At 47.3% G+C, this 25,557-nt stretch overlaps 1 protein-coding gene across 4 annotated transcripts; it reads right to left on the reverse strand.

Moving 5' to 3' along the window:
• Positions 1 to 5,741: 5,741 nt before the first annotated feature.
• Zkscan5 (zinc finger with KRAB and SCAN domains 5) lies at positions 5,742 to 25,197 on the reverse strand. 4 transcript variants are annotated; one of them, XM_052168102.1, is made up of 7 exons: positions 23,969 to 25,197; positions 18,969 to 19,101; positions 15,241 to 15,323; positions 14,443 to 14,578; positions 13,529 to 13,558; positions 8,305 to 8,901; positions 5,742 to 7,446 (listed from the first exon to the last, which is right to left on the reverse strand). In XM_052168102.1, the coding sequence occupies exons 1-7, from the start codon at positions 24,383 to 24,385 to the stop codon at positions 6,341 to 6,343; spliced, it is 2,502 nt and encodes an 833-aa protein (XP_052024062.1). In that variant the 5' UTR covers positions 24,386 to 25,197; the 3' UTR covers positions 5,742 to 6,340. The 4 variants fall into 4 exon arrangements, with proteins under 4 accessions (XP_052024062.1, XP_052024066.1, XP_052024064.1 ...); XM_052168106.1 differs by having other exon boundaries at positions 18,969 to 19,114; positions 23,969 to 24,053; XM_052168104.1 differs by lacking the exon at positions 13,529 to 13,558 and having other exon boundaries at positions 23,969 to 25,196.
• Between the last annotated feature and the right edge of the window lie 360 nt (positions 25,198 to 25,557).

The following is a 25,557-nucleotide window of genomic DNA, read 5'->3' on the forward strand; positions in this document are numbered from 1 at the left end:
AAGACAGAGAGAGACAGAGCGACAGAGAGACAGAGAGAGGAATAATATAAGAATGTGTTTCCATTTTAATCCCAAGTATGGGGATATAGGACTGCTTAGAACTGACCACAACAGCTGATTATGATTTGTCTCATGCTTTAGCAGAAGCATAGTTTTGCCAGCTGCAGGTAGTTTCTGCAATTGTGTGACATTTGAAATTCTGGGGACTTTTCAGAGGATGTATAAATGCTAGGGCCCCAAGAGGCGTGGTAGGTTGGTTGTGGCTTGTTAGTAGTTGTGTCTAAGGAAGAAACAAGAAGAAAGATAGAGATCCCTGAATCTAATTTCTCTATGGCCACCCTATCTTTCTTTCTCTCCTATGTAGTGATAGGGGGTGAAACTGGGGTCAGGGATAAAGGGTGTGAAAAAGAAGAACCCACAAAGTACCAAAGACCATTGGGACACAGGACAGCCAAGGCTACACAGAGAAACTAAGCTCAAAAACACAAAACAAAGTGTGTGTGTGTGTGTGTGTGTGTGTGTATACCTGTCCATGTCTTATCTGTGTAGGTGTGTGTGTGTGTGTGTGTGTGTGTATGTATACCTGTCCATGTCTTATCTGTGTAGGTGTGTGTGTGTGTGTGTGTGTGTATACCTGTCCATGTCTTATCTGTGTAGGTGTGTGTGTGTGTGTGTGTGTATACCTGTCCATGTCTTATCTGTGTAGGTGTGTGTGTTTGTGTGTGTGTGTGTGTGTGTGTGTGTGTGTGTGTGTGTGTGTGCCAGAGGACAACACTGTTACTAGGCCTCACTCCTCAGGTACTAACCACTGCCCTGGAGCTCACTGACTGGGGCAGGCTCACAGCAAGCCCCAGGGATCTTCCTGCTCCTCCCTCTCCAGGACTGGGATGACCAGCACAGGCTAGCACCTGGCTGCCTTTTTATTTTTTTTAAGACTGGGTCTATGTAGCCCTGGCTGTCTTGGAACTCATAGATCTGCTTGCCTCTGCCTCCAAAGTGGAAGTAGGATTGAAGGTGTGTGCCGCCACACATGATGGGGCTTCTTCATTCTTTTTTTCTTGGATAATGTGGGTTCCGGAGACTGGCGTTTGGTCCATCGGTTTGGTATGTTCCTGCAAACCTTTATCAACTAGCTATCTCCCCAGCTGCCATTCTGTTTTATCTCCAACCCTTGTCCCTCTTCACTGCTGCTTAGGTTCCCAGTCTCAGTGCGCCTACTCTCCTGTCTTCTAACCCCCGGGGGAGGAGGGGAAGCCTTTTGTTGGAGACAGGATCTCACTCTGTAGTAGCCCAGGCTATCCTAGAATTCACTGAGTGGCCTTAGTGGCCTTAACAACTCAAGATCTTTCTTCTCTACTTCCCAAGTGCTAGGTTTATAGAAGTGTACCATCTTACCAGGAAGGAAGTGAGCACTACTGTTGACCTTGATACCTTCCTGGTCGCCAGGCTTATTTGGGTCATTTGTCATATGTCATGATTCTAGCTCCTGAGACAATGGAAGGGATGCTTATAAAGATTTCTCTCGCTCTCAGAAAACAGTAATGAGAGCGGTATCGTGTTTTGTTTGTTTGTTTGTTTGTTTTTAACATCCCAAATATCTTTGAAATGATACAGCAGCTAGGAGAGCAGAGCTTCAAGCACGGGCATCATCTCTAACAAAAGCAAGTGGCTGTGTACCACTGACCAAAAATGCCACGACTCGCTTGATTCAGTGGCTCACACTTGAAATCCCACCACTTGGGCAGCTGTGTGTGATACATAGTGAATCCTAGGCAAGCCTGGGTTGTAGTGAAACTGTCTCAAAGGAAAATGGAGTCAGGAGGTTTCAGCAAGATGGCTCAGCATGGAAGAAGCACTTGCAGGCAGGCCTGAAGACCTGAGTTCATTGACAGATTCCATAGGAGAGAAACGACCCTTTTTTGTTTTTTTGTTTTGTTTTGTTTTGTTTGCTAGACAGCTTCTCTACATAGTTCTGGCTGTCCTAAAACTCACCCTGTAAACCAGGCTGTTCTTGAACTCAGAGATCTGCCTGCCTCTGCCTCTCAAGTGCTGGGAATAAAGGTGTGGAACACTACTGCTCAGCTAAGAAATGACTCTTTTTTGTGTTTGTTTGTTTTTGTTTTTGTCTTTGTTTTTGTTTGGATTTTGGGTTTTTTCGAGACAGGATTTCTCTGTATAGCTCCGGCTGTCCTGGAACTCACTCTGTTGACCAGGCTGGCCTTGAACTCAGAAATCTGCCTGCCTCTGTCTCCCAGAGTGCTGGGATTACAGGCGTGCGCCACCACTACCCGGCTGAGAAATGACTCTTGAGAGTCAATATAAAAATGGGTTGAGCAGTCATTCTATAGTCAGGGCTATACAGAGAAACCCTGTCTCAAAAAACAAAAAAAAAAACAAAAATAAAAAAAAAAAAAAAACGAGTTGAGCAGGACTGGAGAGATGGCTCAAAGGTTAAGACAGCTGGCTGATCTCCCAGAGGACCTGAGTTCAAGTCCCATCTACCACATGAGATACACCTTGAAATCAGAATGATGTAAGAGTGGAAAATAAGGAAACTGCTTGCTTTCTTAGCAGTGATCTCAAAGGACAGGGATGTCAGATAGTAAACCAGGGAACATGAAGAAAGATCCACAAACTGTTACTCATTTTTTTCTTTTCTTTTTGATTTTTGGATTTTTTTTTTTTACCCCACCCCTGAGACAGGGTTTCTCTGTGTAGCTCTGACTGACCTGGAACTCACTCTGTAGACCAGGCTGGCCTCTAACTCAGAAATCTGCCTGCCTCTGCCTCCCAGAGTGCTGGGATTACAGGCATGTGCCAGGCCTAAGAGCAGCTCAGTACATTGCTATATAATCAAACTCATCCCTCTGTTTCTATGAGAGTTAAGAAGATGAAGCAGCTTATAAAGAGATAACGTGTCTTTGAAGTCTATTCCAGAACAACTGTGTTCTTCAGTTTGTAGATCTTTCTTCGTGTTCCCTGGTTTACTATCTGACATCCTTGTCCTTTGAACTCACCGCTCACAGAGCAAGCAGTTTCCTTATTTTCCACTCTTACATCATTGTGATTTCAAGGTGTATCTCATAAGGGACTGGGCAGGATATTTGATCACACTCTGCACACCCCCCCCCCATTATTTTATTTGCCGAAAATAGCTGTTTCTAGTTGTGGTGTGGCTCAGTCTTAGCACGCGCCTTTAATCCCAAACAATGTAGCTCAAGTTAGTTTATAGAAGGAAGCACCCATGTTTGAAAGTGATGTCTAATTGAGTGGCAAAAGGTTGAATCAGAGAAAGATTTGACAGAATGAGTCAGAGATAGGACATGTCCAACGTTCACGAGGACAGGAAAAAGAGGTTACTTAAGAGAACACCACAGAAGAGAGAGAAAGAGAAAGGAGCAGTTTTACCGAGACAGTTATAGAGAGACAGGTTGCAGTTAAAGAACAGGCTAGACACAGCTGAAGACAGAATGAGTCGTGAGAAGGAAGCCAGACGACTAGAACATGTTGCCAAGGTTAGTATGAGAGCAATCAGAGCAATGCGGAAGAGGCTGAGAGAGACTCCACACCGAATCAGTCAACCGAAGAGGAGTCTGAGCCAGAGTTGAGTTAAACCAGCCAGCCAGGGCTCAGAAGGGGCGAGCTTTACCAGCAAGCAAGTCTCAGAGGCTGAAATCATTCTAGGCCTAGGTTAGATTATACAGAGGCAAGGCCTAGGTTAGCAGACAGAGCAGTGAGCCTTCAAGACAACAGTGTTCTTCCTTGAGGGAGCTAGCCTCTAGTCTGTAGTCAATGTGTAAGTATTTAAGTATAGCTTCAAAGAACCTACCAACTACCCCACCTCATATCACACCCCACTTCACAGGTCAGTGACAGGACAGAGTCCTTCTTGCCTCACAGTGAGTGACCAAGCTACCTGCCAGGCCTACCAATGGCACCAACCGTCTTAGACCAAGTAGCGCCAGAGACGGGAGGTCGGGAGGGGGATGAGGAGGTGGGTGGTGGTGGAGGGGGGGTTCAGAATCAAGTCACTAAGGGCATGCCCTCAAGAAGGGCCTTTGAGGAAAGGAACAAAAGAGAACGGGAGTGGGCAAATCTGGGGAGATGGTTCAGTGAATAAAGTATTTGTAGCCCAAGCTTGACATAAATGTTGAGTTCAGATCCTCAGGACGGCCTTTTCAAAAAGCCAGATGCAGCAGCACAAGAGCCATCATCTGTTCCTAGGAAAGTGACAGGGACAGGAGAATGGTAGGACTCTTCAGGTCCAGCTAGCCTAGCACACACAGCTGTGAAAAACAAGGGAGACCCCAAGGCGGCCCGCCATCTGGGTTGTCCTCTGATCTCCACACCCCCACCCTGGTCTGTGCGCACACAGATCATACTTAAAGACAAAGGGCATCAAGCACGAGGGCGGGCGGCTCTGATAATATCGAACTTTGGCTTGATCCCTGGCGGGGGATTTTGGAGCCCAGACTGCAGCTGTTTGCCTGTGGGGCAAATGAGTCAGACTTTTGGAGATCACGTCAGTTACTGGCCAGAGGCATAGAGAAGTCCTGGGTGAGGCAGTTGCAGACTGGACAATCAGCAAAGTGCTTAGTAGGTAATGCGGTGTGGAGCTCGGGGAAAGGGGCGGGGCTAGCGCTATAGCTCAGGAGGTATTCTAAAACACAGGAAACCCAGGGCTTGATCCCTAGAACTACGTAAGACCTGGCAGGGTGGTACACACCTGTGATCCCAACACGGGGAGGCAGAGGCAGAAGAATCAACTCAAAGTCATCTTCTGCTCTCTGACACCAGTCTGGGTATCTATACCATCACACTGTGAATAGGTACCCAGGAGTCACACTCACCTTTAATACCCACCTTATAGGTACACTAAGCCCGTCTTTCCTCTGTCCTCCCAAAGCCCCTCTCCCATAACCTATGTGACTGACTGACCAGCACCATCATTTCTCATAAATGTACAAACTAAAATTTTAGGTAAGCGAATTGATTTTTTTTTTTTTTTGTTCCCACCTCCCACCCCCGCTTATTTTGTTTTCGAGACAGGGTTTCTCTGTGTAGCCCTGGCTGTCCTGAAATTCACTCTGTAGACCAAGCTGTCCTGGAACTCAGAGATCTGCCTGCTTCTGCCCCCTCCCCCGCCCCCAGGGCTGGAATTAAAGGTGCGGGCCATCACTGCACCAGTGAAGTTGTTTTTCTGGCAGGGTCTCATTGGCTGGCCTGGAACTTCCTGTATACACCAGGCTGGCTCAGATCTCAGAGATATGCCACCCAACTAAGTCAAACTCTTAAAAATATTATGTGTGTTTATGTTTGTGTGTACCGGGGCCCATGTGTGGAGGCTGGAGGCTGGCTTGCAGAAGTCAGTTCTCTCCTGCTGCTATTCGGCTCCTGTGGGTTAAACTCAAGCTGTTGAGACTTGGTGGCCAGCAGTTTCACCTGCTGAGGAGCCCTCTCGCTGACCGCCGAGCACTAACCTTGTTGCCAGGAGAATCGAACTGAAAAGACTGCTGTGCTTCCTGAAGAAGCTGTAGACTGGTGGTGTCAGCAAGAATGCACCCCATCCATCCTCTGAACCCCAATTTTATCAAAAAGAGAACTCTCAAGTCAGCTTCTTTTCAAAAGGTTTAATACTCAGGATGGGAACAGTGGCTGGAGTACTCTAGTGGTTAGGACAGTATGCACCCCATCCATCCTCTGAACCCCAATTTTATCAAAAAGAGAACTCTCAAGTCAGCTTCTTTTCAAAAGGTTTAATACTCAGGATGGGAACAGTGGCTGGAGTACTCTAGTGATTGGGACAGTTGTTTCCAGAGATGTACCACGGTGGGCCTCACGCGGATGGAAGAGCTCCTTTCCAGGGATGGCTCTCTGAACAGCTATGCTGTTGAGGTGGAAACTACAAATAAACATATTTCTACTGCACTCATGACTCTTCTAATAAACAATGCCAAGTCAAGACTTTCCTTCATCTACAGGGCCCAGAGGTGTGCCTGTCTGTCTCTGTCTGTCTGTCTCTCACCCAGAGGTCTCACTATGTAGCTCTGGCTGGCCTGGAACTTGCTACGTAAATCAGATATTTGCTGGTCTCTGCCCTCCGAGGCATACAGATGAGCACCACCTCACCTGGCCAGAGGTTCTGAGCATAAAGATGCTAGGGAGCACTTGGGATGCTCCCGTGTCCCTGAAGGCTAGCTCTACCTAACAGGGTCTCCTCTCGTCTGTAGGTCTGATGGTTACGATGGAAACATTCTTGATGTTGTTACACTTATGAGAGCCACGGCAGGTTTCTCTAAAGCCAGGCTGATTCCCAACAGATTCCTGACCACTTCGGTGCTTAGGGCCCTGTCCTCTCGTGGCTCCGCAGATGTCTGAAGAGGCCACAGCTCCAACTGAAACTCATACCGCACTCTTTGCACTGGAAGGGCTTCTCGCCAGTGTGGATTCTCTGATGTTGACTGAGATGAGACTTGAGAGTGAAGCCCCTGCCACACTCACTGCACTGATGACATTTCCCGCTGGGGCAGCCTTTCTGCTGCTGTTTTCCGTGCGGACACTGGCCGGCGCTGTCCCTGCATGCATCGCATTTCTGGGGTTTCTCCGCAGAGTGAGTTCTGTAATGCTGAATGAGATCAGAGCTGTAACTGAAGGCTTCCCCGCAGGAATCGCACTGGTACGGCTGCTCCTGTAACTCCAGCTTCTTATCCTCAATCACGGCCAGGTTCCAGCTGTAGGCCTCTTCGCAGACACTGCTTTTCTCGCTCTTCTGGCCCATGTGGAGCACTTGGTGCTCCAGGAGGCTGACGTACTGGAAGAAGATCTCTCCACACTCGTGGCACTGGTGCGACTTGTCTCTGGAGTGGAGTCGGAGGTGACCGGCGAGATGCGAGCGCCTCCCAAACGCCTTCCCACACTCGTCGCACTTGAAGGGCCTCTCCCTGCTGTGCACGCTCTGGTGCTGGACGAGGTGGGACCTCACTCGGAAGGCTTTCCCACATAAAGGACAGGTGTAGGGCTTCTCGCCCGTGTGAACGCGGTGATGCTGAGTGAGGTGGACACGCTGGTTGTAGCTCTTCCCACATTCCTCACACCGGAACGGTTTCTCCCCAGTATGGATTCGCCGATGCTGAATGAGGTGTGCGCTCTGGATGAAGCTTTTCCCACATTCGTTACATTTGTGCGGCCTCTCTCCTGGAGAGGACTTCCTGTGGACGTAGCCGAATTCGTTGCAGTCTGTCCTGTTTGAAGACGATTGTCCTAGGGTTTCTTTCATGACAACTCCCTGCTGTTCACCTGCCCCATCCTGGTGGCCACAGCCCTCACTGTGACCGTCAACCTGACAAGCATTCCTCTGGACTTCTCCTGAGAGTTCCATGTCCGCTTCTGAAAGTCCTGGAATTTGCTTAACATTCAGTTTAGTGTTCTTACTTCTTCTTTCGCTGCCTAAAAGAGGACAAACACAAAGTCCATCAGTTCTTTCTCAGGAAAAGAAAAAGCTGTCAAAAAACAAAAACAAAAAAACAAAACAAAACAAACAACAACAACAACAAAAACCCTGGTATAGCAGGAGGGACAAAAGAGGACTTATGGATGTTCTAATGCCAACAGCAATGGAGGGAACGTTGGTATTCAGCCAATGGACAGAATAAGACAAAAAGTAAAACAAGGAGAGAGAGGGAGAGGGAGGGTCAGGAAGAATGAGGCACCTGCATGTAACCCCAACAGCTGTGGGACCGGGGCAGGAGGATATTGGGTTTGAGGCTAGCCTATGCTACATGAGTTCAAGGCCAGCCTGGGCTATACAGAACAAACAGAGTGGGGTGGGGAGGAGGTGGAGAGCCAGGAGCAGTGACTCACTCCTGTAGCCCAGTAGTTGGGAGCCTGACACAAGAGGCTTACAAACTGGAGGCCAGCTCTGGCTACAAACAATCCTAACCTTCAGAAGGTTGAGGCAGGAGGATCAGAATTCCAGTGTTAAGACTACATATAGTCTAAGGCCAGTCTGGGACACATGAGATGCCATCTCCAAAGAGAAGGAAATAATATTTTAAAATTTAAGTTTAAATTAAGAATAAGATAAGCTATAATCTTTGTCCATTACCACAACTCATCTGGGTTTGTTGTAGTTTGCTTTTGTTTGGTTGTTGTTATTTGAGGTCAGGTCTCACTAAGCAGCTCTGGCTGGCCTACTGCTAAGGACATCTGACTAATTGTGAAGTCACATTCCTTCTCCACACCACCGCGCCCAGCGCATCTGCTCTTCCTTCCTAACGTCGGCCTCTAGCCACTCCCCAAACGTACATCTTTGGGATTTTTCTCTGAAGTGGCGCTTCAGGTGCTCGATCAGGTGTGAGTGTCGCCCGAAGCTCTTCCCACACTCGTTACAGCCGTACGGCCTCTCCCCGCTGTGGACGCTGTGATGCTGCACCAGGTGGGAGCTCACGCGGAAGGCCTTCCCGCACACCTGGCACTTGTAGGGCTTCTCGCCGGTGTGGACGCGCTGGTGCTGAGTGAGGTGAACCCGCTGATTGTAGCTTTTCCCACACTCCCCGCATTTAAACGGTTTCTCCCCTGTGTGAATCCTCCGGTGCTGAATGAAGTTCGAGGCTTGGAGGAAAAACTTCCCGCAGTCACCGCATCTGTGGCCTCGCTCGCCGTTGGATTTCTGCTTCCGGTTGATGTCTGGAACTGAGCTCAGAGATCTTTTCTGCCTTGGATTCCCCAGTGTGGGGTTCACCTGCCACCGCTGCACCATGTCCTTCAGGTCGCTGACTTCTGCAGACTCTTGAGGCTGAACGCCGTTCTTTTCTGAGCTTTCTGCCGCCACCCAGGGTGGGTCAGCCGCATCAGAGACCTGCTGCACCACGAGCTCGAAGCTGCCCTCCTTGGGGCCATAATCTGAAACGAGAGAAGGGAAACAGGATAAGTGAGACCTCATATGTGTTAGGGATGCATGGCTTTGGAAAATAACGATACCTGAAACCAAGGTTTTGGAATACAGGACTAGGATGCCTGTCAGTGAAGAAGGGCTGGGCATAGCTCTGCTGGTGCAGTGTTAGTCGGGCTACAGGAAGCCCCAGGTCCCACCTCCAGTTGTGGTAGGGCACACCTGTAACCCCTACACCTGGAGGCAGAGGCAGAAGGATCACAAGTTCACGGGCATCCTTGGCTACACAGAGTTTGAGACCAGCCTGCGATACATGAGACCCTGATGAAAGAAGGTGAGAAAGGATGGTGGGAGGGCGGCTGTGACGGCAGCTGCGGACACCACGTCCTGTTCACACAGCTGGGGGCGGACCCCCAGCCTCTGTACGTGTTAAGCAAGCACTCTACAAACTCGACTAAAGATGTAGTCTTCAAAGTATTCACTCATTGCTTAAAGTCACTTTCAAATGCGATGAGTATTTTTTTTTTTTTTAAATTCTGGCCTTCTATGCTGCCATCGGAAATCTTCAGGCAGGGAAACAGGATGTGGCCTTCTAGAGAAGAGATGCGAAGGGAATGGGGCGGAACCCTGAGCATGGTCAGTGGGGGGTGTGCGGGGATGGGGGGCTATAGCGGAGCTGTAGGGTGCTGGCACGGCCTGCAACCCCAACTACTCGACAGGCTAGAGTAGAAGGACCACACGCCCAGGTCAGCCCAGACTGCACAGTGAATTCAAGACTTCTTAGACAGCTAACTAAGATCCTTTGTCCATACAGAAAGTGAAGGGGAGTGGATAAGGCGGGACATAACTTTAGTCCAGTACTTGGGAGGCAGAAGCAGATGGATCTCTTGAGAGTTTAAGGCTAGCCTGGTCTACATATCGATGTTCAGGCTCTCCAGGGATACATAAAGATCATGTCTCAAAGGAAAGCAAGAAGATGGAGCAGGGGTTGGGGGATGTAGCTCACTGTACATCAGACATACAAGAGCACACACTGATTAGCAGGCCACAAGAGCTCCTCATTTCAACCTGCAGTACCACAAAGAATGAGGGGAAAACATCAGAAATAAGAACAGTATAGTTAGGGATGGAGAGATGGCTCAGCGGTTAAGAGCACTCACTGCTCTTCCGAAGGTCCTGAGTTCAAATCCCAGCAACCCCATGGTGGCTCACAACCATCTGTGATGGGATCTGATGCCCTCTTCTGGTGTGTCTGAAGACATCTACAGTGTACTTACATACAATAAATAAACAAATCTTTTTTTAAAAAAAAGAATGGTATAGTTAACACACAGAGTAAACAAGACTGTATTCTAACTCACAACCTGCTTGAAACCCAAATGGGTACCCAATGCACACATATACATTACATGCTCTCACACAAGCCTCTGATAACTCATAAGTGCCTCTGTACTAACTGAAATACATAAGTAACATTAGGTTTAAATTACTTAAAAGAGAGACAATGAAGAAATATTTGCATTAAATATAATACTTATTTTTTTAATTTATGTGTATCTGTGTATGATATATGTGTACAGGTGAAGACTACCTCAGATCCCCTGAACTGCCTGGCATGAGCACTGGGAACCCAGCACAGGTTAGAAGGGTGTGAGTACTTTTCACCTTAAGCCATGTTCCCAGCCCAAAATACAGCTTTTGTTTGTTTGTTTTTGTTTGTTTGTTTGTTTGTTTTTTGAGACAGGGTTTCTCTGTGTAGCCCTGGCTGTCCTGGAACTCACTCTGTAGACCAGGCAGGCCTCGAACTCAGAAACCCACCTGCCTCTGCCTTCCAAGTGTTGGGACGAAAGGCGTCTGCCGCCACCGCCACCACCACCTGGCTAAAATACAGCATTTTTAATGTATAATCAATTCATTGAGATAAGGCTACCTCTAAGATCTCAACAAACTGAGGAACAGAACACATGCACAAATAAATCAAAACGAAATCCAGGGCTGGTGAGATGGCTCAGCGGACAGAGGCATTTGCTGCCGTGCCTGACAACCTGAGTTTGATCTCTGGAACCCACATGTTGGAAGGAGAGAACTGGCTCCTGCAAAGTGTCCTCTGACCCACATGTGTGTGCTGTGACACATGCATACCACCCCTTACTCCCGGTTAAGGGGTGGGCTGGTCCAGGACTTTCCCCGAGGCCCTGATGTGTAGAGAAAGATTAGCTCCTGGCCTAAAACCAGAGATAGGCTTCGCAAGGCCGGTAATGGCCTGGGGCCAGGGCCTTGGGGAGTTAGTTTTCTGGATCCTGAGAATTCAACTTCTGCCTCCTTGAAGGGTTAGGGTTATCAGTCCCCAGACCACAGAGCAGTTGGTCTATAATGCAATTGAGATATCCCATGCTTAACTTCCTGCTGACTCTGTCCCATTCTAGGAGGACAAAGGTTTTTTCCCCGAGACAGGGTTTCTCTGTGTAGCCAGCATGTTAACTCACTCTGTAAACCAGACTGGCCTCAAACTCAGAAATTCGCCTGCCTCTGCCTCCCAAGTGCTGGGATTAAAGGCGCCACCACTGCCCAGTTGGGAGTGACCTCCTGATCCCAAGCTTTCCTGCCTTTTTTTTTTAAGATTTTTTTTTTTAATGTATATGAGTACACTATAGCTGTACAGATGGTTGTGAGCCATCATGTGGTTGCTGGGAATTGAACTCAGGACCTCTGCTGGCTCTGGTACCACTCACTTGGGCCCAAACATTTATTTATTATTTTATTATTATATGTAAACACACTGTAGCTGTCTTCAGACACCCCAGAAGAAGGCGTCAGATCTCATTACGAATGGTTGTGAGCCACCACGTGGTTGCTGGGATTTGAACTTAGGACCTTCAGAACTGTCAGTGCTCTTAACAGCTGAGTCATCTCTCCAGCCCCCGTTTTCCTGCCTTCTTTATTTTTGCATCCCATGGCCCTCTCCTTGAGGACCCTGTCACTGAAGAATGACCCATTGATTCAGGTCAAGCCCCAACAAATAAGTAAATGTAAAGGGGGGGGGGTGGACTGGCGATACGAGAATGGGAATGGAAAATGCATGAGGAAAAAGAACTAATGCAAGGGCTAGAGAGATAACTCAGCGGTTAAGAGCACTGACTGCTCCTCCAGAGGTCCTGAGTTCAATTCCCAGCAACCACATGGTAGCTCATGTATACTGTGATCTGATGATGCCCTCTTCTGGCATGCAGGTATACATGCAGATAGAGCACTCAAAGAAGGAGGAGGGCAGCAGCAGCAGCTGCAGCAGGAGAAGGGGTTGAGGAAGGAGGAGGAGGAGGAGGACAAAGAGAAGAAGGCCATTGAGATACAGTAATCATCACTATACTAAGGAAATACTACTTAGAGAAGTCTCGTATGTTCTCATGGTTAATCTTCATTGTCAAATGGATTGTCTGAGAATCACCTAGGGAACAACCACCTGGAGGTGTAAAGGTCCTTCCAGAAGGCTGAACAAAGGAGGGACGAGCACCTTGAGTGTGTGTGGCTCCACCCCATGGGCTAAGGTCTGGAACACCCTCTGCTTCCTGGCTGTGGAGCTGTGAGGTGTGTGCCCAGTTGCCTCACACCTGCTCCAGGCTTTCCTCAACCTGGTGGGCTATCTCCTGAAATCGTGAGCCCAGATAAACATTTCCTCCCTCAGGATGCTTCTTTTAGAGGATCTTGTTCCAGAAAAAAAAAAAAAAGAGAGAAAAGTAATGGAGACAGGAGTTTTTCATGAATAAGGATTATTCTATTAAGAATTACCCAACTTGGGCTAGATGAGAGAAATGGCTTGGTAAGTAAGAACATGTACTGTTCTTGCAAAGGGCTGGAGCTCGGTTCCTAGACTCCACTTCAGTGGCTCACAACTACTTGTACCTTGGGGGGGTGGGGAGGATGAGAGGCCCTCTTCTTGCACCACGCATGCACGTGGTTCATGGACATACATACAGGCATTCAGACATAAACATATAATTAAAAAATATTACTGCCAAATTTTTGCATCACAGGGTGTGGGGATAACCACCTTTAATTACGACACTTTAGGAGTCAGAGAGGCCAATCTCATGTCAGTTTGAAGGCAGCATGATATACAAAGTGAGTTCTAGGTCAGCTACAGTTACACAGGGAGACCCTATTTGGAAAACAAAAACAAAACAAAACCCACAAAATAACTACTACTACTACTGCTACTACTACAACAAAAATTTAGCATCTTCTAGATTGTAAAACTAGGTTTATTAACTCTAGCATTTTAGAAGGCTGAAGCAGGAGGATCAGAAATTCAAGACCTCTTGGTACACATACTGAGACTGTCTCAAAAACAAAAACAAAAACAAAAACAAACAACCCAGAAATAGGCAGGAGAAGATAAGAAGATAGTTTAGTATTTGCTGCTCTTAACAGGGGGCCTGAGTTGTGAGCACATGGTGACTTACAATTATCTATAACTCCAGTTTTAGGAGATCTAGCACCCTCTTCTGGCGTCCATAGGCACCTGGCATGCATATGGAATGCACACATACATGCAAGCAAAATACACATATAAAATAAAATAATCTCATAGAACAAAAACAGGGCTGGTGGTAACTTGACTCATCAGATAAAGTCACTTGCCTTGCAGACCCGACAGCTGAAGGTTGATCCCTGTAACAGACATAAAAGTGGATAAACAGAAATGATGCAAAGTTGTCCTTTGCCAGGTGTGGTAGCACACACTTTCAATTTCAGCATTTGGGAGGCAGAAGCAGGTGGGTCTCTGTGACTTTGAAGGTCTACGAAGCAAGTCCAGGCCAACCAGAGCTACAAAGTGAGATCCTGGTCTCAGAAGAAAAAAGAAATTGTCCTTTGACCTCCACACAATGGTATGCAAACACATCACACATATATACAATAATAAACAAGTAAAAAAATGTAAAAACTATCTTCCTCATACTAAAAGTCTTAATCACACCCTTAGTACGGTAGAAATATCTGCAAAAACATGTTAATTTACTTTCAAAGATTATAAGGTAAAGCTGGCTCAGCAGTTAAGAGCACTGGCTGCTCTTGCAGAGGACCCGGGTTTGATTCCCAGCACCCACATGGTGGTTCACAACCCTCTCGAGTTCCAGAGGATTCCACACTCTCTTCTGGCCTTGTGGGCATCAGGCATGCACATGGTGCACACACATGAAGGCAAGCACTCATACATATAAAACAAAATAAAACATTTTTTTCAAACGATTATAAAGTAAAGCTATAGTGATTAAAGCATGCATGAGTTGGGGCTGGAGCGGTGGCTCAGAGATTAAGAGCACTGACTGCTTTTCCAGAGGTCCTGAGTTCAAATCCTAGCACCCACGTGGTGGCTCACAACCATCTGTAACAGGATACAAAGACGACCTCTGCTGTGTCTGAAGACAGCGACAATGTACTCATATACATAAAATAAATTTTAAAAAAATGCATGGATGAAGGACATGCTACACAAACTCTTTACAAGATAACAAAACTAGTGAGTCCTCCCCGTGCAGGTCGACAATTCTTACCCACAGGAGTGGTACTCGCACAATCCTCCTTTCTGCCATCCCTACTAAGAGACTTCTGGGACTGGTCCAAATGTCCCCATTCCTCCAGGATGAAGGACACGGCCACATCAGCCACATCTTCAATTTTCACCAACTTCTGAAATGGGAAATCTCTGCTAAATTCCCACTCCCTGTGTGCAAAGGAGGGCAGTCTGCAGTGAGGGCAAAACCCGGGAGCACTAAGTCAGAAGCCACGGGAGAGAGGGACTGTGCGCCCAAAGGTATTCATCAGAAAGGAAAAGGACTGAGGGGATGAGTGGAAGGGCTCAGCTACGGACGGGCCGGCAGCTAGTTAAATACATCTGCTAAACCTGGCGTCACAACCTAGAATCTCCAGGCAAGTAAGTCTCAATGAGGGAATGTCTAGATCAAGTTGGCCTGTAGACAGCCCTGTGGGGAATCTTTTCTTAATTAAGGGGATAATGCAGGAAGACCCAGCCTACTGTGAGTGCTACCATTCCCTAGGTTAGGTTCCTAAATTGAGTAAGAGGAGAGAGAGAGAGCGCTGAGTTTGCACCCACTTATTTCTTTACTCTGGATTGTGGGTCTAATATGACAGGTCACTACCTGTCTCAAGTTCTTGCCACTGTGACTTTTGTGATCCACTGAGACCTAAAGAGAGCTACAAATGAGCTCTTTCTTCCATAAGCTGTGTTCGTCAGGGTATTCTCACAGTTACCAGTATCAGAGCTAGGACAGAGGGGATGGAGGCTGAGAGGGGTATGGATAGCCATGGAGGGCGGAGGAGCGCTAGCTCACCTGGGGCCCAGCTGAGAGGAGTGAATCTGTCAGCTCCTGGCTGTCCTTCAGGGGGACGGAAGGAACCTGGAGAACAGGAAGGGCTGAGCGTGGAGAAAAGGAATGAGTGAGACTGTCTGGTCAGGTTCGCAGTGCCACCATGCCCCGCCTTTGCTGAGGGCCCGAGGCACCCAAGCTGAGTTCGCCTTGGCTCTCAGGAGCCTATCCATGCTGGCCTTGGGCTCCCTGCTCCTTTATATTCCCTCTCTTCCAAACCACCAGACCAGCTGGGCATGGTGGTGCATATCTTTAATCCTAGCGCTCAAGAGACAGAGGCCAGTGGGTGTCTGAGTTCAAAGCCAACCCGGGACACTTAGTGAGACACCCCACCGCAATCCCTGCTCCCTGTCTAGAAACAAAATCTCTCAGTCTCCTGCTTTAGTCAAGATAATTCCTCCTGGGCCATCCCTCAGTAACAAAGATGTTTAACTATGCTTTGGGGAGATCTACATCTCCCCAAGTTGCACAGGTTTTAATGTGCTAACAAGTCACCTTCATATCTCAGTACAGGGCAGATTCTGTCTTACTCTAATGGCTGGACTAACCAGATCCTCCTGCCTCAGCTTCCCAAGTAGCTGGTACCACAGGGATGTGCCTTTGTGCCCAGCAGTATGGACTGGTCTATTGACAAGGTCTAATGAACACAATTTAGTTTCTGAGTTTTTCTTATAACCAACCTAAGATGATTTTAAGAGTAGGATTAAAGCCAAGTGTGGCTGTGCACACCCTTTAATACCAGCACTTAGGAGACAGGGTAGGCAGGAGGATGTCGGTGAGTTCGAGGCCTACCTGGTTCACAGAATGAATCCCAATGCAGCCACTAGAGAGCTACATAAAGGGACCCTGTCTCAAAAACAGAGGGGAGGGAGGGGTGTACAATATCTATACTGAGGCTTCCTAAAGAACAAAAAGGAAATTGTTATACAACTAGAATAACAGTTATCACATGTAACATTTTTTTTAAGATTTATTTTTATTTTCTATGTATAGGTATGGTGCCTCCACAGCGCATGCAGGCACGACCCACAGAGGTCAGAAGAGGGCATCAGATCCCCTTGGAATTGGAGCTACAGACAGTTGTAAGCTGCCATGTGGGTCCTGGGACTCAGACCTGACTCCTCTGGAAAGAGAGCACCACGCCAGCCCCACACGTGCGAATGCCTATGCTGGATCTTAGCACAGGTCGGCAGACGACCTGCCGTGAATGTCCACACGGACACTACTAGAAATCCAGTTCCTCAGCATTGCTATTAAGCATTGCTCATTCACTGTTCCTGACAAGGCCACAAAAAGACTCCAGTGGTAAGAATGGAAGCGCGCTGGATGCTGCTGTCGCCTTGACACAGCTGGGGGTCATCCAGGAAGAAGGACTCTTAGTTGAGAGAAGGGCTCCATGAGGAAGTCTATAGGGTACTTCTTGATGATGACTAAAACAAGAGGGCCTGGGTCACTGTGGGCAGTGCCACTGCTGGCCTGGTGGCCCTAGGTGTCAGAAGGAGGCAGGCTGAGTAAGCCATGAGGGGAGGCCAGCAAGCAGCTCCTGCCTCCTGGTTCCTGCCTTGAGCTCCTGGCCAGACTTCTCTGGACTACAAGCTATAAGCCGAAATAAACCCTTTCCTCTCCAAGTTGGTTTTGCCTATGGTGTTTTATCACAGCAAGAGAAAGCTAATTAAAACAAGACATTGGGCTGGGTGGTGATAGGGCATGGCTTTAATCCTAGCACTCAGGAGGCACAAGCAGGCAGATCTCTGTGAGTTTGAGGCCAGCCTGGTCTACAGAGTTTCGGGACAGCCAAAGCAACACAGTAAGACCCCAAAACAAAACAAACAAAAAATCAAAACAACAACTAAAATTCCCCAAACCAAGCAATCAGTACCAGGAGTGGGTACTGATGTTACAGACCTGACCATGTTAAAAGGTCTGTGGCGTTCTTGGTCAGTATGGAATCATTTAGAACAAAGAACTTTCCCAAGTGATGTTTCCCAACAAGATCTTGGACCATCCCATTATTCCAAAAGGACAGTATTGCATAATAGTGATCTTCACAGCTAAGAGATGGTTCAGAGGTTAAGAGCACTGACTGCTCTTCCAGAAGTCCTGAGTTCAATTCCCAGCAACCACACAGTGGCTCACAACCATCTACAATGGGATACAAAGCCCTCTTCTCAGAGGAGAATGACAGTGTACTTACATACATAAATAAATAAGTGGATCTTTTAAAAAAGGTAATCTTTAATCTGTTATGATATTTGCATGTCAAAATGTACTGCATACAAAGTGAGTATATTTTTACTAAAGTGTCTTAAAATTTTGGGGTTTTGTGGGAGGTCTGGGAGGCTGGGGTGTAGCTCAGTTAGTAGAATGCTTACTGTCTTAGTCAGGGTTTCTATTCCTGCACAAACATCATGACCAAGAAGCAAGTTGGGGAGGAAAGGGTTTATTGAGCTTACACTTCCACATTGCAGTTCATCACTAAAGGAAGTCAGGACTGGAACTCAAGCAGGTCAGGAAGCAGGAGCTGATGCAGAGGCCATGGAGGGATGTTTCTTACTGGCTTGCTTCCCCTGGCTTGCTCAGCCTGCTCTCTTATAAAACCCAAGAGCACCAGCCCAAAGGTGGAACCACCCACAAGGGGCCCTCACCACTTGATCAATAATTGAGAAAATGCCCCACAGCTGAATCTCATGGAGGCACTTCCCCAACTGAAGCTCCTTTCTCTGTGATAACTCCAGCCTGTGTCAAGTTGACACACAAAACCAGCCAGTACACTTACCTAATACATAATAGGCCCTTGGGTTCCATCCTAGCATCACAAGTACCAGACATGGTAGCGCATGCCTGCAATCTCAGCACTTTTAGAGGTAGTGACAGAATTGACAGTTGGAGTCATCATTGGTTAACAGTGAGTTTGAGGCCAGCTATAGACCCTATCTCCAAACAAACAAACATGGTGTGGGGCTGCAGAGATGACTCAATGGCTAAAAACACATACTGTTCTTGTAGAGGACCAGAGTTCAGCTCCCAGCCCCGACATCAGGCAGCTCACAATCACTTGTAATCCAATGCCTTTTCTGGCCTCTGCAGGTACGCAGGTAATGCATGCACACGGTGTATACATGCAAGGAAAACATTCATTCATACACACACACACACACATATGTAAAACAAATGTCAAAAAGACCTTTTAAAACTCTATAGCCCCTACACTTAGCAACACCTTCCTCTTCATTATCACGTCTGCTTATGGAAGGGGTGCTGGAAATGAACTGGAACTAAGGGTGAACTCTACCACTGAACTATGCCCTGTCCCTATTATAGCTTTCTTAGTTTTGTTTCGTTTGTTTTTGAGACAGGGTCTCAAGCAGCCCAGCCTCAAACTTGCTACATAGCCAGGGCAAACTTGCTGATCCTCCTGCCTCCACGTCCCGTGTTGGGCTCGCGGGTGTGCTGCACACCTGGTTTATGGGGTGCTGGTGATGGAACCCACAGTTTGCGCTCTAGGCAAGCGCATTGCCAACAGAGCCATATTCCCAGTGCCCTTTTCTGGATTTAGAATGAAAGTGTGATATAGTCTCAGTCTTCTCAGGGGATTCCCCCTGCCGACACTCCAGGCCTTCTTGCCCATGTGACCAGAGCCCCCATCTTCTAGTCACGCTGACGACTGACTGCACTGAGTAGATGAACCTCACCATGTTCCTCCAGAAGATTCTGTGGCTCTTGATCCAACTGGGCCTCCACAGGCAGAAGCTGGTGACTGAAGGGCTCCTGCGTAGCTCCGGGTGGTACCATCTTCTGAGGAAGGACTTCAGGACTCGTGGCAATCTAACAACCACAACTACAACCAATCAGCAAAATTATAGAAGGGGATGGGAAAGAACCCATTAGAGTCCATTAGATGTCACCTGTCCCCTGGCCCCATTAGAGTCCACTAGACTGTCCCCTGGCCCCTGGCCCAATACTCAACTTATATCTACAATGAGTCAATTAAGTTTAACAAACATGGTTTATTTCTACTGGGAAAAGACTTCCATGAGGCATACCCACATGCAGACACTTCACTATGAACTCCACGTGAGATGGGAAAGAAACACAGCTACAAGACAGAACAGACAGGATCCACTTTAGCCTGAGAGGCTAAGAAAGTGGATCACTCCATAAACATCTTTAGGATGTTACAAAAGGGCTGGAGCGTTGACTCTGTGGTTAAGAGCCTTGGCTGCTCTTCTAGAGGCCCAGAGCTAGGCTCTCAGCACCTAAATGGTAGCTCACAACCATCTGTCACTCCAGGTCCAGGAGATCTGACACACCCTCTTCTGACCACTGTGGGCCACGGGCATACATGTGGTATACATACTTACATGCAAGCAGGCAAAAAACATATACACATAAAATGGGCATACATGTGGTATACATACTTATATGCAAGCAGGCAAAAAACATATACACATAAAATAAATTAAATTTAAATATATATATACATATATACATATATACATATATACATATATACATATATATATATATATATATATATATATATATATATATATATATGATTCTAGAGGATGGCTCAGTGGCTAAGAGCACTTCTGCAGAGGACCCAAGTTCAGTTCCAATACACACATTAGTTGGCTCACAACTGTCTGTAACTCCAGCTCTAGAGAATCCAATGCCCTCTTCCAGCTTCTGGGGGTATCAGCACATAGATACACAGACACATTTTTAAAAGGAAGGTATCCAAAGGCAAAGGGGGCAAAGAAACCCAGGCACAGAGAGAGTTCTCAAACCCTCAGGGTGTCTGGTCTAACCCAGGAGCCCCAAGAAGCTGATGGTGGGTAAAGGTTAGTAAAGGAGAGAGAAAAGGGGAAGTTGGAAGGGCCGTTATGGGGCCCAGGCAGTCCCTGCTGGTCCAACTGAGAGTTAAGCTAGCTTAGGTCCACATGCCTGTAATTCTGACACTCAGGTGGCAGAAGCAGGCGGATGGCGGCAAGGTCTAAGCTAAACTGGGTTTAAACCCTGCCTCAGAAAGCTCATGTCCAGCATGATACCAACCTCTACCATCCCGCTCTGGACCCTCAATTCAACCCAGGGCGCATATAATTACTCTGCGGAAAGCAGTAAGACCCTGCCTTCAGAGAGAGCTGCTACTCTTGCCCTTCCCTTTCGTCCTTAGGATTCAAACCCGCTTATGTTTCGACACTTCTGAGAGCTGCAGAGTCGGCTCACTGGCTAGGAGTAGAGATGGGTCTCCTAGGGGACCCAGCACTCGCATCCCTCATATCCGGTGCCTCACCTCGGCTCTAGGCCCTCTGATCTCTTTCTGGCCTTCACAGGTACCACATAATCGATTATATATATATTTTTTTAAAAGGATAAAGGGGGCTGGAGAGAGGGCTCAGCGGTTAAGAGCACTGACTACTCTTCCAGAGGTCCTGAGTTCAAATCCCAGCAACCACATGGTGGCTCACAGTCAGCTGTAACAAGAGCCAGTGCCTCCTTCTGGTGTGTCTGAAGACAGCTACAGTGTACTCATATACATAAAATAAATAAAATCTTTAAAAAAAAAAAAATAAAAGGAAGCCGGGCGGTGGTGGCGCACGTCTGTAATCCCAGCACTTGGGAGGCAGAGGCAGACGGATTTCTGAGTTCGAGGCCAGCCTGGTCTACAGCGTGAGTTCCAGGACAGCCAGGGCTACACAGAGAAACCCTGTCTCAAAAAAAACAACAAAAAAACAAAAAAACAAAAAAATAAAAGGAAGAAAAAAAGAGGAGAGGAGAGGAGAGGAGAGGAGAGGAGAGGAGAGGAGAGGAGGGGAGAGGAGAGGAGAGGAGAGGAGAGAAGGAAAATTAAACATTCTAACCATGCCTGGTGGCATAATCCTTGAATAGAGGCAGGGGGACAAAACATTCAGCACCAACCCAACCTTGTTTCAAAGTCAAAAGGTAAAAAGGGGCTGAGGGGCTGGGATATGACTTCATGGGCTTCCTGGTAGAGCACTTGCGTACACTTAGAATCTCCTAGTCTGGGGACTGGAGTTTGGTTTAGCAGTAGAGCACTTGCCTAACAGATGAGGCCCTGGGTTCGATTTCTGCCTCCTCCCCCAAAGGGGAGGAAAATGGGGAAGACAAGGTACAGTGGCATAATACTTGCCTCAGTGTTCTGAAGGTAGAGAGGTAGGAAGAGTATCAGGAGTTTGAGGCTGACTTGGGGTACATGAGACTCTGTTTCCAAAAAAAAAAAAAAAAAAAAAAGGAAAAAGAAACAGAAAAGAAAAACAAAGAAAGATCGACATAATTCCTTCTGCTAGATCATCCTTCAAGATGGCTACAGTCTGGCTACAGGTCAGCAATCACTCCTCGCCTGCTTCCTGAGTCACAGGGTGAGTTAAAGCAGACCAAGAGTCTGAGGATGTTCTCGAATTCTGAAGTATCCCTCACCTGCAGACGAGCAATGAGGAGACCAGCATTTACCCTTAAACACCGGGGCTCTGAGAGCCAAGTGGAATCCTTACGCAACCTCAACGCCTGTAAACCCATAGTCTTTTTGTTTTGTTCCTAGACAGGGTCCTCCTTCTCAGAATTCTGTCTCAGCTTCCCAAGTGCTAGGATTAAGGGCATGCTCCACCAACTCGAGCTCCAAGTTTGTAAGGAGAAAACCCTGAAAGGACAAACCAGGCGGAAAGAGGCTAAGCAAACCAAGTGCCAATATTGTTTATACCTCACAAAACTTAAAAGTGGATTCAGAAACAACCAATAGGACCAATAAACTAGAGTACAAACATTAGCAACAGATGCCCCAAGAGGCGGAAGTTTAACAACTGATAAAGATTGCATTGGTTTTTTGAGACCAGGTCTCTCTCTATAACTTTGGCTAACCTAGAATTCTCTATGTAGACCAGGCTGGCCTCAAACTCATAGAGATCCACCTGCCTCTGCTTGTTGGGATTATAGGTGAGTGCCCAGAGATGGCATTTTAACCAGTTAAGGGGAAAGAGATTTCCTTAAAATTAACTGCGCTATGGCTGGGAGAGAGAGAGGAGAGACGGCTCACGGGTTAATGTGACAGCACGTTGTTCTTGCTGAGGACTCAGGCTGATTTCCAGCACTCACATCAGTGGCTCACGAACACCTGTAACTTCAGGTGTCGGTGGGCTCCTAACCATACCTGGACTCACACGCACAAATCCAGACACGCAAACACATAATTTAAAATTTTAAAAATTTAAATTTAAAACACGTAATTTAAAATTAAAAAAAAAAAAAAAAGCTAGGGAAGTGGTGCAGCCTGTCTAGAGCACTTGTTGCTCTTGCAGAGGACCTGGGTTCGATTCCCAGCCACCCAGGTGGGTGGCTCACAACCATCTGCAACTCTAGCTCCAGGGGATGCTCACACCCTCATCTAGGCTCCGTGGACACACCCCCCCCTGCAGGCAGAGCACGTACGCAAACACACTAAATAATTCTAAAAACCTAAACTCTTTTTTTTTTTAAGTTGTTGGAACAGTGGCATAGCTATGTGTGGGAAAATGGCTGAAACCACACTACAGGCATTCTAATACTATACAATATATAGAATACTATATATAACACAATAATAAAGGCTTACTAAACACATTCTAAATGAGGCAGTCTATCAAAAAGTGGGTTTAAAACGAATGAGAAAAGGTTTTCAAAAGTTGCAGTGAAGAAAGGCTTCTAAAAGCAGAAACCAGGAAATAAAGAGTTAATTCCACTAGGCTGGAAAAATGGCTCAGTGGTTACGAGCACTGACTGCTCTTCTAGAGGTCCTGAGTTCAAATCCCAGCAACCACATGGTGGCTCACAACCATCTGTAATGAGATCTGATGCCCTCTTTCTGAAGATAGCTACAGTATACTCATATACAATAAAATAAATAAATCTTAAAAAAAAAAGAGTTAATTCCACAACAACACACTGGAAAAATAACTGACAATCATATATGGTAGGCACACCACCTAATTTTTTTCATAGGTAAGAAACACAAGTAGGGGGATCTGGAGAGATGGCTCAGCAGTTAAGAGCACTGACTGCTGTTCCAGAGGTGCTGAGTTCAATTCCCAGCAACCACATGGTGGCTCACAACCATCTGTAATGGGATCCGGTGTACAGGAACACAGCTACAGTATACTCATATATAAATGGAATAAAAGGATACAAAGAAAAGAAACACAAGTAGGGAACATGAGCTTAATTTTCAAAAAAGAAGGGAGGAGTTGGAAGAAACATTATTCTTTAAAACTTATTACACTGGGCGGTAGTGGTGCACACCTTTAATCCCAGCACTTGGGAAGCAGAGGCAGGCAGATGTCTGAGTTCGAGGTCAGCCTGGTCTACAAAGTGAGTTCCAGAACAGCCAGGGCTATACAGAGAAACCCTGTCTCCAAAAAACCAAAAGAAAAAAGAAAAGCTCATTACATGTTGGGTACAGTGACACACGCCTTTCATCCCAGGACTTGCGGGGGCAGAAGCAGGTGGATCTCTGTGAGCTCCAGTCTACACAGAGCTCTCCGATCTACATAGTGAAATCCAAAACACCCAAGGATCTTTAGTGAGACCGTCTCAAAAACAACAGCAAAGCCAGAATATGAACGCCCGAAGCACCAGGGGGCTACGACTGCACGGCAGCGCCTCCTCGGTGCCCCCCACCCCGTTTCCTCTTGCCACGCACCTGTTGCCTGCGTCCCTCCAGTTCTCTCTGGATACTCTCTATCACAGCCACGGCTTCTTCCCCGCTCTCGGGGTGCCGTTCTCTCACCCAGGCCTGAAACTCTTCAGGCAGGATGGTGAGGAACTGCTCCAGCACCAGCAGCTCCAGGATCTGTTCTTTGGTGTGCAGCTCCGGCCTCAGCCACTCGCAGCAGAGAACCCGGAGTTGGCTGAGAGCATCGCGGGGTCCTGCGGCCTCGTGGTACTGGAAATGCTTGAAGCGCTGGTAAAAAGTCTCAAGCACGGGCCGCGTGTGCCCCTGCATCCAGGAACAGTCCTCCTCTTCTACTTTCACTATGAGAAGGTCGGCTTGCTCTTGTGGTGAAGTCTCAGCGGGAGGCTCTAAGTGTGTAACTGCCCTAGATTCTGTCATCATCATTCCAACTCAGAGTCTCTAGAGGTTGCCCGTGACACTAACCCGATTCGTTTCTCTGCTCTCCTAAAGGGCACTTTTTGCAGTGAACAACCTTACTGGTAAACCTGGAATTATTACTAGTTAAGAGAGGTGGCAACAACGTCATCTATACTAAAGAAAGCCACTCAACAAAGTCATTCACTTTAAGATATAAACTACAAGTTAGTCATCACTTCTCCCATAACATAGTGACTACGTCCAGATTTTAATAACGCAAAAAAAAAAAAAATGGCCATTAAAAAGTGACATCAGGCCCAACTTAAAACAGTTTTAAAATTGAAAAAAGTCCACATCTCATATAAATAACGGGACAAGATTATTCTACACCGAGTCGTTTCTTCTCTCGATCGTAAGCCAAACTTAAGTCAGAACAGGAGTGAAACCCGTTAAAATGGTCATATGTCGCTCTGGCTTTCAAGCCATAAGGGCTTGACAGATAAACGGAAGACTTCATCAGTTAGTTCTAGGAGAAGCACGGTTATACTCAGAAATTTGGACCTGGATTTTTCGGAATAGCTCCTGACCCGGAGGCAGAGACCGGCCGGGTCAAGGTTAGGGACAGGACCCCAGGGTGGACAAAATGTCCTACCGGCTCCTCTCCAGTCTCTAAGTCCCGGGGACCCAAAGATCAAACTCCCTGCAGCCCAGGCTTGGAAGATGGAGTTCTCTCTCACAAGCCAAGAGAGAGAGGCGTCCGACACTTTCCAACAGTTCGTCGCCGGAAGTAACCAAGTGCGAGCTTCAGCCATAAATCCCACCCCCAAGAGCGCTTCCGCAGCCTCTCTAGGAATCCCGGAGGTCCTAGCAGCGCTGCGGGAGGGAGGAGCTACTCCTGGGCTCGCCCCTTGTGATAGCTTGGGCTTTGCACCAATCCGGTAGGTCCGGGGTTAGGGGGCAGGTACACACACACACACACACACACACACACACACACACACCACGGGATTAAGGGGCAGGTACACACACACACACACACACCACACCACACCAGCTCTACAGACAGACACACACACCCCAGCTCTACAGACACACACACACCCCAGCTCTACAGACACACACACCCCAGCTCTACAGACACACACACACACACACACACACCCCAGCTGTACAGACATACACACACACACACACACACA

Source organism: Apodemus sylvaticus, chromosome 22 (assembly GCF_947179515.1).
Source record: "Apodemus sylvaticus chromosome 22, mApoSyl1.1, whole genome shotgun sequence".
In the NCBI taxonomy this organism is placed as follows: Eukaryota; Metazoa; Chordata; class Mammalia; order Rodentia; family Muridae; genus Apodemus; species Apodemus sylvaticus.

What these genes read in the sequence shown, in the direction of transcription:
- Zkscan5 (XM_052168102.1), bottom strand. Translation starts at nt 24,385, where the DNA reads ATGATGATGACAGAATCTAGGGCAGTTACACACTTAGAGCCTCCCGCT. An exon ending in TCCTCTCAGCTGGGCCCCAG is followed by an intron (nt 14,579 to 15,240) that starts GTGAGCTAGCGC and finishes TTCCCATTTCAG; the next exon opens with AAGTTGGTGAAAATTGAAGA. An exon ending in CAGAGAAAAATCCCAAAGAT is followed by an intron (nt 7,447 to 8,304) that starts GTACGTTTGGGG and finishes GTCCTCTTTTAG; the next exon opens with GCAGCGAAAGAAGAAGTAAG.